This window comes from Leptidea sinapis, chromosome 47, assembly GCF_905404315.1.
Source record: "Leptidea sinapis chromosome 47, ilLepSina1.1, whole genome shotgun sequence".
NCBI lineage: Eukaryota > Metazoa > Arthropoda > Insecta > Lepidoptera > Pieridae > Leptidea > Leptidea sinapis.
The window spans coordinates 6614824-6630530 of record NC_066311.1 but is presented as its reverse complement, the minus strand read 5'-3'; the positions used below and the strand labels follow the sequence as shown (position 1 = coordinate 6630530).

At 34.7% G+C, this 15707-nt stretch overlaps 1 protein-coding gene across 2 annotated transcripts in view; it reads right to left on the bottom strand.

The window, feature by feature from the left end:
* Positions 1 to 7185: 7185 nt before the first annotated feature.
* Positions 7186 to 15707, bottom strand: part of LOC126978094 (uncharacterized) — a 263386-nt gene continuing 254864 nt past the window's right edge. For both annotated transcript variants that reach the window (XM_050826815.1, XM_050826814.1), the window contains 2 exons: positions 11999 to 13454; positions 7186 to 10778 (listed from right to left, as the gene is read on the bottom strand). In XM_050826815.1, coding sequence (XP_050682772.1) covers positions 9721 to 10778; positions 11999 to 13436 — 2496 coding nt within the window. In that variant the 5' untranslated portion in view covers positions 13437 to 13454 and the 3' untranslated portion in view covers positions 7186 to 9720. The remainder of the gene's footprint in view (positions 10779 to 11998; positions 13455 to 15707) is intronic.

Genomic DNA, 15707 nt, shown 5'->3' with positions numbered 1-15707 from the left:
AAATACTATATTATTCCCTAGTATGTGGAATACAATTTGGCGGTTTGGTGCCCCAAAAATATTATTACAAAAAGTACAACACAAAATTTATATCCAAGTTGAGTTATGTTACTAATAATTACACTAATATAAGTTGTTTTTTATGAACATAAGAGACGAGACGAGCAGGAAGTTCAGCTGATTTTACGATATTTCTAATAATTTTCCATGTAATTTAGAACGTGGTTCTATACCTGGGGGCCTACCATGAACTCTTATTGCGATTCAATTGACAACCTAAAATGAACTGCTTTGCTATTTCGTACCACGACGTGATTAGAGTTATCTAATTTAGGTTGACGTCAAATCAACTGATTAAATTGCGATGATGTCAATTGAATGTCAAAAATGATGTCAATTGAATCGCAAACTGATTTAGTTCGTTCATTCATTCGTACCATGAGGTAATATTTCAACCTAAACTGGATAGCTTATGTGTCAAACTGAGCGATTCGAACAAAGTTGCTACAAAGATGAGATGAGAATACTTTATTAGTCCAAATTTTTTTTTTAAATAATGTAAATAAATACCGAAAATGAAAATACTAAAGACTAAGCACTGAGGGCCCGGGCTATAGCCTGTTCGCAAGATCGAATTAAAAAAAAATGTACTCTGTGCTCTTGTCAAATCAAACATCAATAGAGGTGCGTTCATAACTCGTTATTTTTACGAAAACAACTAAGCAAACATTTAATTTGTAATTTAAAGAACTATATTTATTTAATGAGTACAAAAAAGGGCTTAATGGTTTATAATTTGACGCTATACAGCGCAATTTTAAAATGTAATTTTGGTATTTTCTACGCAAAAAAACTGCTAATATCATATCATTTTAGGTTTCGAAACGCAACGCTAAGGTTCGAGTAAGAGAGACAAACTTATGCAACGAACAAATTTATTTCGTTCATTCTTCTTAAGCGATCCAAACGCGATTCAGTGTTAGGCACGTCATGGTACGAATTTTAGCGATTCAGTTTAGGTACCTAAACTGATCTGCATCGGAATCGGATCGCTTATTGAAAGTTGATGGCAGGCCCTCTGGTGAGCTTACGTTACGCTGCGGCCATTAACAACTTAGATAACATCAGTTCACGTAGATTTGACTGATAATTGTCTTTCAAGACCTTATATAGCTTTTACAAAGCTTTTATTAGGTGTGAATAAACTTCTATTCATTTATTCATTCCATTAGGTCCTAAATCCTTCATATTATTCATTCGGCATCGAGACAGACTTGATGACAAATATGTCGTAAAATATATTGAGACGTTTGCAATATGTCGTCAGTTTCAATCATAAAAGTAAAACTTTTTGAGATGCAAAGGAAACATTCTAGAAATAATAAACGCGAATAGATTCGTTCAATCAGGTTAAAGCCGAGATTGTTAAAATGGATCAGATTTAACCGGATTTAAATCATAATTATTTACTTAATAAAATAAATTTTATTGTATTATAAATTGTCATTTTTGTGTACGAAAGCGCAATAAATGAATATAGTATTTAACCACTTAAATTCTTGTACTTTTATACTGATATATAAAGCATTTCGAGTGCGAAATTATTCACTAACCATGACAAAATATTTAAAAATGCACAACGTTAATGTTCAAGTTTTCACTTCTGCCGGCACTCCCAGAGTGCAACACGTTAATTTTTTCTATTACAATCATAAGTTACCGGCCACGGACGAGTAAAAAAAGAAGGACTCCGCGCCGTGACATTAGCAAGTGAAGCACCTTTATGCTAGTGTGTGTGCGGTTACGGGGGATACCATTTACAAAAAATTTTCTCTCTTAAATAATCATATATGGCCACAAATACTTTTATAGTATCGTTTTTACACTTTTTCACAACGCACGACGGCATTTTTAAAATATTTTATTGCGACGCAAACTGATCTTTCAGACGATGGCAAATCTCATAATGGCGGCCGATCGGCTTGTATTAGTGTAAGTGTGTGCGTGGGGCTATATATTTACTCGTTTACCGGCTTGTTTTGGTGCTTCACTGTTATGTAAGGTGACACAGAGTCTTTCTTTTTTTACTCGTCCGTGGTTACCGGCATAATACGGTTATTTTTATTTATAATATGATTCACTAGATACACGGCGAAAATATCGACACGGTTAGGTAATTGTATGACGGATACTGTTGTCATGCACAAATTGCTAAGAAAATCTATGTGAATAAAGACTTTTAGACCAGAGAAAAATTATTAATATAAATTTCGTAAAAATTTTTGACGGTCAGTATTATAACACATAAGTTATATTTATAAGTGTAGTTTTTGATGTTACACTTCTTTAGGCGAGTTATAAAAAAATGATGAGAGTGAAATTTTAAGATGTTACTTTTGTGTTACAGTGATACGCGCGCATCACTGTAACACAAAAGTAACAGGGTGAAGTTGGTTACTAAAATTATCTCACATTTGCGTCATTAGTTATTTTTTTTGTTTTGGTTTCTGTGTCCATTATTGGGACAGGCCAAGGTTTCAAGCCCATACAGCCGTACTCATTATTTAATAATTAATTGTCTAAACCATCTTTGCAAGATTTTTACAAAATTGATCTTTCTAAAAACGTAGAATAGCACGAGGAATAAATCATTTTTAAGTTTATTGCTTCTTTAGGGCAAAGGAGTATAACTTCTTGCGTACATACATACATTTTAAGTTAAGAGTGGAACGAATGAATCAAGAAAGTTTGGTACCATCACTAATAAATACGTTGGAACGTAATGAGTGAGTCGAATCGTATTTCGGGTCTCGAATTACTCGAACAAGACAAAGCGGCCGTGTATTATGTGACACCATTATTTTTGAGACCAAGTTGTTGTGTACTCAATTTTGTGTAGGGTTGTCGAATTTAAGAGGCCTTAGAGTAAATTTATTTGATAGAGATGTGGTGTGTACGTATCTATTAAATAAATTTACTTAAAGCCTATCTTCTCTCAGTTTTAGAAACTCTAAGAAAAAAGCGATTCACTCGACTGTATGAAACATGCAGTCATTGATAGATTGACGAATGACGGCTATAAACTTGTAAAAAACCAAGATAGCCGAAATCCATTACGTTTTAAAAGCAAGTGTTCGCTTTTAAATTTAGCCGGATTATACTTCGTCGCCAATCGCATTACTGTAATTACTGCTATTTCAAACTTATGTCAAATGACTGCACGTCTCATAGTAAACTAAATTTAAATTTTTACTTAGGCAGTCCCGACTCTTATAACGTAGTATTTACATCCTCTTTGTTTAGAAGTTATACTTATTTAGGCGCGTGTACCATCCGGTTCTTGGTTTCTTCGTCCATTACATAGAGATCTAGAGTATCTGTGGTACATTATTAGGACAGGTAAAGGGTTCGAGCCCATACAGCCATATTCGTTGATAAAAAATGTTAAATGTGAAATTGGTATTAATGAATTATAAATAGAATATAAAATGAAAATAATAATCAGTTAAATGCAATTCCAGGAACATTTTATTCTTTTTTTTTCACTTGACCTGTAAAAAGTGTAAATGTTTATTTTCTAATGAATAATATCAATATAACTCCATATCATTCTTTGTAAAATAAATAAAATCTCACTTGTGAAAATAATGTAATTATAAATAGTTTTTTTAGTCTAGGTAGAGAATGAAATGCCAACTTAGCTAAAGATGAGGTTATATAGTCAGCCTTTCCGAGAAAAAAATAGAAAAAAAATCTAACAATGCTCCTAGCTCTTCAGCAATACGTGAGTGCTTAGTTGGTAACACCGCTTTAATTAATGTATATAATTCTAATGTATCTGTTAATTACTACTGTAGTTAATTATTATTAAGTTTTACTTCCATCAAATATTTCACGCACACTTTTTTATGAGAGGAGAACAATAGACCGTACGGGTCGCCTGACGGTATGTGATCGTTTCAGTTTTCATATGAATTCTAAAACCGAGAATACATTGGTACGTGGAGGGCGAGGAACGAACCGAGAGTGAGAGTCAAGGGTCAACCTATTGCGGCTTTGAGGCTCTTTTCTACCGCATATATGACGCGGTTTGTTCAGAGGAATATCGGTTTGAAGAACTTCATTTTTCATTAAGGCAGTGTCACTTACATAAGAGCATTAAATCAGTAAATGAGAAGCGAGATTGCTCATTGATGCGTTACGGATTCCAAATTACAAATAGTAAGTAGGCATATATAATATAAGATGTTTTTATTTATTTAGTGTGTATGTGATATAGCAACCTTCTTTTAAACATATTGAGCGTAGTCGTTTCCCTGACAGCCTTCGGAGGCCTTAGTGTATAGCTGTGCTCCTGCAAATGTGTCTGTGCAATTATCAGGCTGCTTTGCACAGGATGCCAACTAGATTATGTGTACCTCGACGGCACCTATTTCTGCAGTGAAGCAGTAATGTGTAAGCATTATTGTGTTTCGTTCTGAAGGGCGCCGTAGCCAGTGAAATTATTGGGTAAATGAGACTTAACATCTTATGTCTCAAGGTGATGAGCGCAATTGTAGTGCCGCTTAAAATTATTGAGTTTTTCAAGAATCCTGACCGGCACTGAATTGTAATTCTACCAAGACTAAAATGTTTGATTGGAGTATTCGTAACGGCTTAGGAATTATAAAATATTACAGGTGGCAACCCTGGAGCTCTGTTTTTTACGTTCAAAGTATTGGGCAGTAAATATCACAATGAGAAGTGCTTTTATGGGTTTTGTATAGAGGTCGTTGTTGTGTTGTGCAGAGCTTTGTTATTTGGCCAAACTTTACGGATTTCGAATCCTCGTAAAACTTAACTAACTTTACGTCGGGACTTTAGGGTTCCGTAATGACGAGATCAGTTTGCATTTAATTGATGCTGAAGACGGGAAAGGCCGGTTAAAATACACATCAACATAATATGTAACCGAATATTTTGAAGACCTATCCATACATTATCTTTAAAATGACTTGTCTTGACTCTTGACTCACAGACTCACTGATTCAGCAACAAAGATCCTTCCTGAATGTTCTAGACTTTGATTTTTTTATTGAAAATTAGTACAAACAAGCTTACCTGGTGTTAAGTGATCACTACCGCCCACATACTCTTGCAACACCAGAAGATTTAAGGGATCGTTGCCGGCCCTTAAGGAAGGTGTACGCGCTTCTTTTGAAGGTGCCCATGTCGTATCGTTCCGGAGACACCGCACAAGGAAGCTCATTTCACAGCTTTGTGGTATGTGGAAGAAAGTTAATAGTAAGCCGCACTGTGGAAGAAATCCTAATTTATGGCGTGTAGTGCGAATTTGGCACAAATATTAGAAATCTTCATAAATGAAAAAACTTAGAAGGAATTTTTAGAAGTTTCATCCGTAATGGGGTTCCATAATCCATTTTTTTTAAATTTTCAATGTAAGACGAAAGAAATTTCATATTCCTGCTACTGGTAAAAAATAAATAATTACGCGTGTATTTTTGTTTTACAAATTTTACGTTGTTTCGTCATTTTCTTAAGAAAAAGCCAGCGAAGTTGTTGGGTATATTTTATCAGAACCTACGATACAACAAATCGATCAAAAAGTATGATTGATGGAAATATAGCGCGATTTTACGGAATTATAATAACATATATTCCACATTTTTTTTATACCAACGTCACCTTAAAGAGCCTAAATTTAAATTCCCACGCTTTCTTAACATAAACATTTGTGAGTTTAGCGTTGGATATTATGACATGAGTGGTACGTGATACGGCTTATAAAAAAGCTGTCGTCCAAATCTTATTAGTGTGTCAATTAGAAATGTTAAATAACGATTATGTAGGAAAGGTTACTGTAACATTTGCATTACTTTAGCAATAACAAACATGTTAAAGTAGGTTAGTTAGGTAGTTAGTACCTTTTAAGCAAAAATTATTTGCACCATTTGACAATTGTTAGATGACGTCATAACTATAACTGTTAAGTTTCAAATATTTTTTTTTCGATATTATCTTGATATTTCACTTTTAAACATTAACTATGCCAAGGAATACGATGGTGCAACACATCCGCAGTCGATGTTAAAGTCAACGTTTCGTTAACGTGAAATTTGACTTAAAAATTAACTATTACATCTGATATCATGCAACACAGCCTTAATCATATCACACCTAGGTGATTGAGTGACTGCCCCAAGCTATTTAATGAATAAATTTAAATATTTAAAAAGTTTCTTGCGCTAGGATCTTCTAGAGTCTGAGGCGTGTACTTTTCAATCGCTTTTGGCGTTCAATAAGTGATTTTAAAGTCCTACTTTTATTTTTTATGAAAATAAGAGACGAGCAGCACGTTCAGCCAATGGTAATTGATACGCCATGCCCATTACAATGCAGTCCCGTCTGGATTTTTGAAGAGCCCAAAAATTCTGAGCGGCACTACAGTTGCGCTCTTCACCTTGAGACGATAGATGTTAAATCTCATATGCCCAGTAATTTCACTAACTACGGCGCCCTTCATACCGAAACACAATAATGCTTACGCATTACTGCTTCACTGCAGAAATAGGCGCCCTTGAGGTACACATAATCTAGTTGGCATCCTGTGCAAAGCAGCCTCCCACTGATAATTGCACAGACACATTTGCAGGAGCACAGCTTTACAATAAATCTTCCGAACGCTGTACGCTGGATCCAACAGCGTGGGTGTTGTATAAAGTTGTATCAACACTTCTTTGATGGGTCTATAGAAAATTTTACCAAAAAAACCGAATTCAAAAACACTATTCCAAAACAATAGATATAATATGCACTAAAAAGTATAAAATTGTTTGCTTATTTTTATACAATTTAAGTAATAATCTAATTCTAGTTACGATTAATACTATTTTTGGAATCGGTATCCTCCCGCCGCGGCACCGCTCTCGCTTCCTCACGTCGCGCGTGCGACTCAAGCACATCTCACCTATAACTATGTGTGTAGTTACAAAGGTTACGTAGGTACAAACCTACCTTGGCTAACACCGACTTTAAATAACAATAATTTTAAAAATAATTAGATTAATTCATTTGATTGCATAAAATACGCAATTATTTTTATACATATTATATCTATTGTTTTGGAATGGTGATTTTGAAGTCGGTTGATAAACTAATTTGGGTCATTAGGAATAAAACCAGAAATACTGAAATATAGCTTTAATCAGTTTTAATAATGTCTGTATTTACATGTAGCGTTTATAACTATATAAAACATATGTCTACATATTGTAAAATTTCATACATATCCGTCCGTACGTACACTTTCATCTCGTAATCGTATCATAATTTATAACTAAATTTTTTCTCCGAGTGTAAAAAAAACATCAGTTTTGACTTTTATCTTTTGAATAAAAAATCATTGCCCAATTAGCAATTGTTTGGTTGTTTGATTTACGCCACTTGCAAACTTTAAAAAAAAATAAAAAACAAAAGATTATTGAAATCATTTCTCATCCAGCCAGTGCTAGAATTCATTTTACGTTTAGTGCATCGAAGTTATAGATTTCTTTTATTAACGAATACGAAATAAAAATTACTTCATTAAGGATTTTTATCTCAGCACAAAGTGCTATACTGAAAAGTATGCAAATTGTATTTTCTCATACCAATTAATGCTATTTTGTGAGATATGCTGGCAACGAAACAAATATCTGCCATATAGGCATTAAGTTCTCAAAAGTCACTAAGACCTTCCATTCCATATTCTGTAGAACAACCAAGATTAATTATGTTAAATTCAAAATAGAAAAGTTTAATCAAATTACACATTTGGCAAACTCATTTGACAAATAATTATTAAACCTTTCCGCATAAATGGTAATGTCCAAATATCTAAATGGAAATCATATTAAGTTTGAATAACTATAATTACTATGTAACGTCACGGACATATTTCATTATGCAATAATTTATACACGACTGTACTTAAGAATACGTATATATAATAATAACTAATGTATTTAGATTTTATTTCCTAATACCAATAATTATTATGCATACAATTCAGACTGAATAGAATTTTAAACTGAACTGGAATAGGATTCGTTCGAGATAAATTTGGTGCAAAATGTTTTGATGTTGTTTTAAATATATAAGTAATATGTTAATTGTTTTTATACTTGTCAATAGTATTTATATCTATCTTTTTTAATTTAAGATAGAGTAATGATAAGAACTCTAATAGGCCTTTAATTGTTTTTATTTCATCAACAATGATATCCCTAAACGGGTGTTTATACTATATCTATTTAATCCGGTTAATCTAGGCATTCGATGGTTCAAACTTCATACAGCTGAAAATCGGTAAAATTATTCAAAACATAATTTTCACATCATTATATCTCTGAAACGTTGGCGCATAGAAGGAGAAGTATTGATACATGTTTCATAGATAATTTTTTGTCTCGGGTAAAAATTTTGCTGAAAATCGTGAAAAACTCAATTTTTTTAACATTGTCAAATAAAATACTTTTCCATACACGGGAATGACGGGGAACTTAAAATGTTTATTTATGATGACTTGAACAACTTTACTGATTTTCAGCTTGTTGTGATTTTATGCACCTTCACTCTCATACTTTGGTCTAGATTGACCGGACTAATTATACTTCAATCTGAACAAATGCATAAATGTTAAAACGTCCCTTTCGAAATAACTGATACAAATCTAACAATTGTCTACAAATTGAACATGATTTAACGATGACTCCAACAAAAATCCATAAAATCATCTACAAACCGAATTGTGGCTCCAAATAAATACCAAACGTAAAACGCACCAATAAAAATAGAGAAACAATCGTCGTTTTAGTAATAAAAAAGTTCATGATTCAAGTAAATATTTACAAAATAATTAAACTATACTTACAAAATAAAAATGTAAAATACTACTGGTGCGATAACACATTTAGGAACTATTCCTTACATTATAGCTGCATATTAAACTAAATAAAATATAAGGTACAAACTACAAATCATCACTGTCTTTTATAAAACTGATTAGAATCCTGAGGTCAAAACAATAGCTGCCGATGGAAACACATAAGAAATGCGCTTAACTGTATAAAGTATATATAATTGACCAGTTTTTGATGTAATTTACAATGATTCTTATATAATACATAGTTAAACTGAACATGATCCAACGAGGTTAGTGAACATACTTGTACTTTACAAAGAATGTTGACATAATCAACAGACAAAAAGTACCTAATCTCTCTCAGTCTTCCAAATATTACTAAATATTTCAAAATTTCCTAATAGACATTGCAAATGGAATAATCGATATAATACTAATGCATGGGAATGTCTGAACAAATTTAGAATATTCAGTCTTAAAATAGTTTGGATATGCCTTAACGAATGTGGCAAGCAATGTAGTCAAAACCAAGATTAGCTACCGTAAGACATTTACGAAACAATACCACAAATAATAAATACTTAATGTGTAAAGTTAGTGTACAATTTAAAACTGACGTAACTTGCATGACATAGCTAAATAAACTTACACTAAACTTTGCAAATGGTCCATAAGATAATTGTACGCAATAGTAAAAAATCTAGCACGAGAATTATTATGTACACGAGCACCGCAAAAATGAACCGTATGCCTGTCCTTCACCTCGTTATCACTACAAGCTCATTGGCACATTTTAATACATCATTCATTTCAGTAAACTACACTTCTGTGCCATCTTCACCTTCATCTTCGAACAAGGGTTCACCGGGACTTACCTCAGTACTTGTTTTCTTTTTGGGCTTTGGTGGAGGTCTGGGAGGAATTTTTCCACTTCTTCCCATTGTACCCGATTGATTTAATGATATGTTACTGTCATTATTCCTCATATTTTCTTTAGAAGGTGAGGTAGTCTCTTTAGGACCTATTCTAGCCCTTCTCAATGATCCTGTTTCAGGTTTTCCTTTTCGGGAAAGGGTATTATCGGAGGGGTATTCTGTATTTCTATCATCCATAACATGCGCGAGCTGTTTTCTTGGTTCAGTTTGAGGAGTTGATGTGCTTTTTGCTGTCCAACTCATTCTAGGATTGACAGCTTCTTGAGGACCAGGTGTAGATAGTTGAGAACTTATGCTGTTTCTCGTTGGGGTGAACGGTGGAGGCACTGGGGATGGAGCTGGCTCTTGTTCTTCGATCGGAGCATAGTACACAGGATGGGGGCTTGCGAATGCAGTTGGCGTAGCTGGTAGGGGTCTGTTCCTCATGGGGGAAACTTGATGTTCCAAGCCTGCTTTGTTAAGCGATAACACTGAGCTGCCATCTGCTGTTGTTCTTAACCCTAGATTATCGTAAAGTGGTTCCTGTGCTTCAGCACTGGGAAGGATCTGCGTGCTTGCTGTACTCGACCATGATGGAACACGGGGTCTTCTGGGGATTGTCACATATCCTTGCCTGGGGGTTACTACTGGTGGAGTTACGGGAGCTACGAAAGGTGATTGAGAGCGTGAGTATGGTAAGGTCCTGAATATGTTTTGGCTGGTAGTTATGCCGTAGATAGGTGAGTGGATAGGACTCACAGGATTCATTTGAAGTCTGCTATTATCCGGGACGGTGGAAGCCGTGCTAGCCGCTGGAGATATCTGAGCTGCTCGTGCCGGGAATGAAAGCAGGTCGGGAGGATATTGGCGGCCATCAGTTCTTCCATAATCGGCATTAAGTGTATCTTGAGACCTCTTCTGATGCTCGAAATCAAGCGATCTTTTATCGTCGTCGTGGTGAGCTGAAAAATGATGAGAATAGAATTGAATATCCTAAATTATTTTATAATCTAAACTTAGGGTTATAGAACCCTAAGCCTAAAACTGTTTTCAAATTATTCGGTATTGCATGTGAAATTAAATCACAATATAAATACATCTATTAAAAGAAAATTAAAAGTGGAAACATTGATCTAATTATCACTGTTGAATAGGATATTGGTGGACTTCTTTTTATCGCTTTCGATTAAGTGATATTAATTTAATGATCTATTTAAGAGATGTGTTATATTCTAATGTTCCAATTGGTCGCACACTTTGTATGTTATCAGTTTGGCATAGATATGTACTGAAATCCAGTAAATTCTCCTATTGTTGTGAGCTTTCTTGAGTGTAAATTCCACTAAGGTTCGTTTTCAATCATTTCGACACGTGTTTCGCCTCTACACGAGGCATCTTCAGGAGATGTTGACTCGCCAAATTCTGGCACGACACAAGCCGGTAACCGCTCTTTTATACCCTCTTCCCATGATTTGGCGCGCTGTGATTGGTCGGATGTTGTGAAATGTCCCCGGAAGTGATGCGTTACAATGGTGAAGAGACCAAATTTGTTTACTCATTCAACAATGTAAACATGTTATTTTTGTGTTTTATTATTTTTAATTGTTCCAACAACATTTAAGTGGAACCCTTTTTCACGGGTATACGATTATACGGTGGGCAGTTGGATCACCAGCCCCATCCCATGAGCCTCTTGCCTTATCGGAATTGATTGATTGAAGACGAATCTTAACGGAATTTACACTCAAGGAGGCTCACAACAATTGAATAATTATGGATTTTCAATCAAATCAGATCAAAATAACGCCTAATTCAAAATTTTTCCAGTAAATTTGAAAATATTCTATAAAACTCCAATAATATGTATCCAAAATAATTATTGGAGTTAGTGTCAACATATGTCCTCCAAAATTGAAGTTACTGTAGCAATTAATCATAGTTCCATTGTATCTTGTATATACTTTTTAAAAATTGCATAGAAATCGCAGCACATTGTTTATTTTTGGAAAAAGTAGGTCATGTTTTTGCTAAAAATGAATATCTAATTTACATAAAAATATGCCATTTAAGTAAGAAGTACGTAAAATTTCTACCAAAGGCAAAGTTATGCAAATTCCCTCTGTTATGTAAGCGGCAGCCTGTATGGCGACAAAACTTTGAAATATTAAAATATTCTACTCACCGAAAACAGAATCGTTGTCGAGGAGAGTTTTATTCAATTCAGACATCTCCGTGGCTCCACTTGTTATGGAAGGTGGCACGTCATATCTCCTAGGTGGTTTCGTCACAGGATTAACAGCAGATATTAAGCTCTTTTCCATCTCAGGTATAACAGAACCTTCAATTAAAGCCTCGCCGTTTGACGAGTCCGCTTTCTTCTTCTCTGAATTTCTTTTCCGACAACAACAATAGTAACACAATATAACAAGAATGATCAGGAGAATAGCTGCCGCACATGATACTCCGATGAGGACAGGTAGCATGTTGCTGTCCATACCTGTTGGCGCAACGATACCCGGCGCTGAATGTGTCACAAAGAGCGTAACATTCCTTTCTTCAACGCCCCCGGCATTTTTAGCGACACATAAATAAACTCCATTATCAGTACTTCCTGCGTCGATTATTGTCATATTCAACCATCTACTGTTCTCCGTGTTGCTTTGAGTCACGACGTATTTGATTTCGCCTTGATAACGATACGTCCCGTCTATTATTTGAGCGTTGAGTACCCAATTGACTTCAGGGAGAGGATTGCCGTTCACTTGACACGACAGTGTAATGTTATTATCAGCCGATCTTATCGTACTTTTTACGGAAGGATATACAATGCTCGGCCGGCAAGCAAAATCACTGGAGTCCAATTCCTTCCATAGTTTCCCGTGCACTTTAGCTGGCTCGCTACAAGATATAGGCGAGGTGTAAAGATTTTTGCTGATGACCCAATTTCTGAAGGGTTGTAGATAACAATCGCATCGCCAAGGGTTATCGTGAACGTCCAAGTTTGATAGAGAGGTCAAAGCGTTCAAGGCATCAACTTTCAAGTGCTCAAGTTTATTGCCATCAAGCCTCAAGATATTGAGCTTGGGCACGTTCAGGAAAGTCTTTACGCCAATGTGAACAATGCGATTATTGCTTAAGTCGACCTTTTGTAAAAATGGCAAGTTATTGAACAACCCATCATCTAGCTTTTCTATCTGATTATCGTTTAACAGAATCCATCGTATCTTCGTTGTTTCCCTAAACGTATCAGCGTGGAGAGTTTTCAAGTCGTTTTTGGATAGATCCAATTCAATCATAATCGCTAGACCACTAAGACCATTCCTCTGTATCGTGATTAGCTTACAATCTCTGAGTATAAGTTTTTTAAGATTGATTAATCGAACATCTTCAAAGGCGTGTCTAGCGATTTCGTATAGTTCATTGCCTGTCAAGTCGAGTATTTGTATTTCTGTACTCAATGTTTTGGGAATGTCGTGAAAGTCTGTGTGTGAGCAATCTGCCTGCTTGTTACCGCTTGCCCAAACACATTTGCATTCTTGTGGGCAGTTGGCTGTAAAATCTGCGGCGACGGTTGCTAGCGCCAGACTTACAACTATAATTTTGTGCAGACGTGTCCCCATTGTAGCGTATCTCGCAATCTGAAACAACGAGACAACTAGTTGGTTAACTTGTTCGGCCATTTCCTACATAAATTGAGCTTAATTTAAATTATTGTTTCCATTATGTTAAATTTGATTTATTCGTAACACAAGCATTGTAAACGATATGGTTATAAATTTTATTTGACTAGTAAATTTAATTTGAGTTTATTTCGAAATACCGAAAGTATTTATCAACTTCATGTTAAAGGTGAAATATTATGGTGAATAGAATAATTTGTGTAAAAGTGTATCAATATTATTATTATTACAAAGGTATGCATTTGAGAAGATTTTTAAAAACTACGTTTACAACTTTTAGACGTTGCAAAGGGCTATTGTCTCGACCCCGTCACGGACCAATCTGTTTTCGATTTGATATGTATTTTTCTATTTAACGCTGTAACGGTAAAGTAAAACATCGCGTGGAAACCTCAAAAGTAGTAACTAGTGTTTGATTTGCCGTAACCAACTTGCTTAACGTCAACTAAAAATTACTGCAGACTTAAAAATGCCGTGCACCTATGGACGTTTCCTTGCGAATTCGGCTCACAGTTGCTCCAAGTAGTACATAAATACCTTCCTACTACTTCTTAATTCATGTGCTAGGCTTGTCATGTCTTGGAAATTTTATTCAAGCTTAAATTTCTTTAGGCCCACCAAAGACTTAGCTGTGACGCATGCTAGGTAACTATCGTTCGGGTAAACTCGGCTCGAGTCACCTAAAGGAACACGATGATATGGGAGAAAAATTTACCAGAGTAATTTATACACAATTATAATTGTAAATGAAATGGATCTGCCACGATTTATATGTTATCGGGGCAGGGGCGGATCGTTAGTTTGTGTACTTTATAGGGCCCTATGAAATCAATTAATTGCCAAAATGTTTTGAAAAGATTTTTATTATTAAACTATTAGATAGATCGTATTGGTACCTATATAAAAAGGGAAAATGATAAATTCTATTATTTAGTATGACTCAGACAAGGATACGGCAACTGTAAAAAATCAAAAGGTATAATAGCGCAAAAGAAATCGATTTTGTGTAATTGTAATATTTTCTTGATAATGTTCAATTTCTATGGCCACTGGAGGCCTATATATACGCGGGGCCTTGGCCGGCAGCCCAATAAGCCCTCGTATAAATCCGCCCCTGGGTCATGTTAAAGCTTACCTACGGCTTTGCGATACGTTAATACTTAAATCGTTTATCATCACCTTGTATTCTGTCCAATTTCGAAAATGGCCCTATCACGTATATTATAATATATTATACATATAAACAAAATGAACGTAACTAGTACTGTGCATGGAAATATAGATTTTTAATTATACTTATGAAATGAAATTTCTTTATTCATTTAGGTGCAATTTGTACACTTATGAAAGTCAATTTTGATGGCATCGGTTCACGAGACTACCAGGAGGCCTTGTTGTGAGAAGAAACGGCAAGAAGCTCAGCAAGTTTTTTTACAGTTTCGTCCCTTTACAGTTTTCATATTATCCGTACATTTTTATCATCTATATATTCCTAAAATTTATAATACGCTTTTTACAGTAAAATTTCATTTTAGATTCAATTCCTGGACGATTTGCTTATCGTGTATGACCTCCAAAATAATGTGTATGATAGTAAAAATGTATTTGCAATTCGATAAAAAGCACTAATATTATGAAAAATAAAAATATATTTTTCTTATAGACCCATTCTTTTTCTGAGCCAATTTCCTAACTATTTTCATATTTATAGTTCATATTATAATCCCCTATATATTTTTTTATGTGTGGGCATGCCCCTTCATATATCGGAAGCTCAGAAGCATGATGTTGGAGTTAAATATATATTTGTATATTTTTCCCTATGAATGAGTGATCAGTTTTATGAAGTCTGAAAGTTTGGAACAGCAAGTCTTTTTCATAGCATACGTAACCTATATAATTTTTTAAATAAATACTGATCATAGGCGCGCAGATGTCAACACCTCCAGTTCAGATAAGCATCGCACTGATAAACTTTGAGTAAAACTAGCAGCACTTAAGTAAGCGTGGTTCTGTGCGCGTTCTATCAGTCATTAAACGTAGACGCATATAGAAGGCGTCGGAACACGCACGTGGGTTTTACGATTAAGGCTACCTACACACTTCATATGTGATAATATAATATTATGACGATATAAACGAAAAATATAATGTTTATTTCATTGTTTCGTATAAGTAAGAGAATCATAAATATACGGGTTATAATGTGTA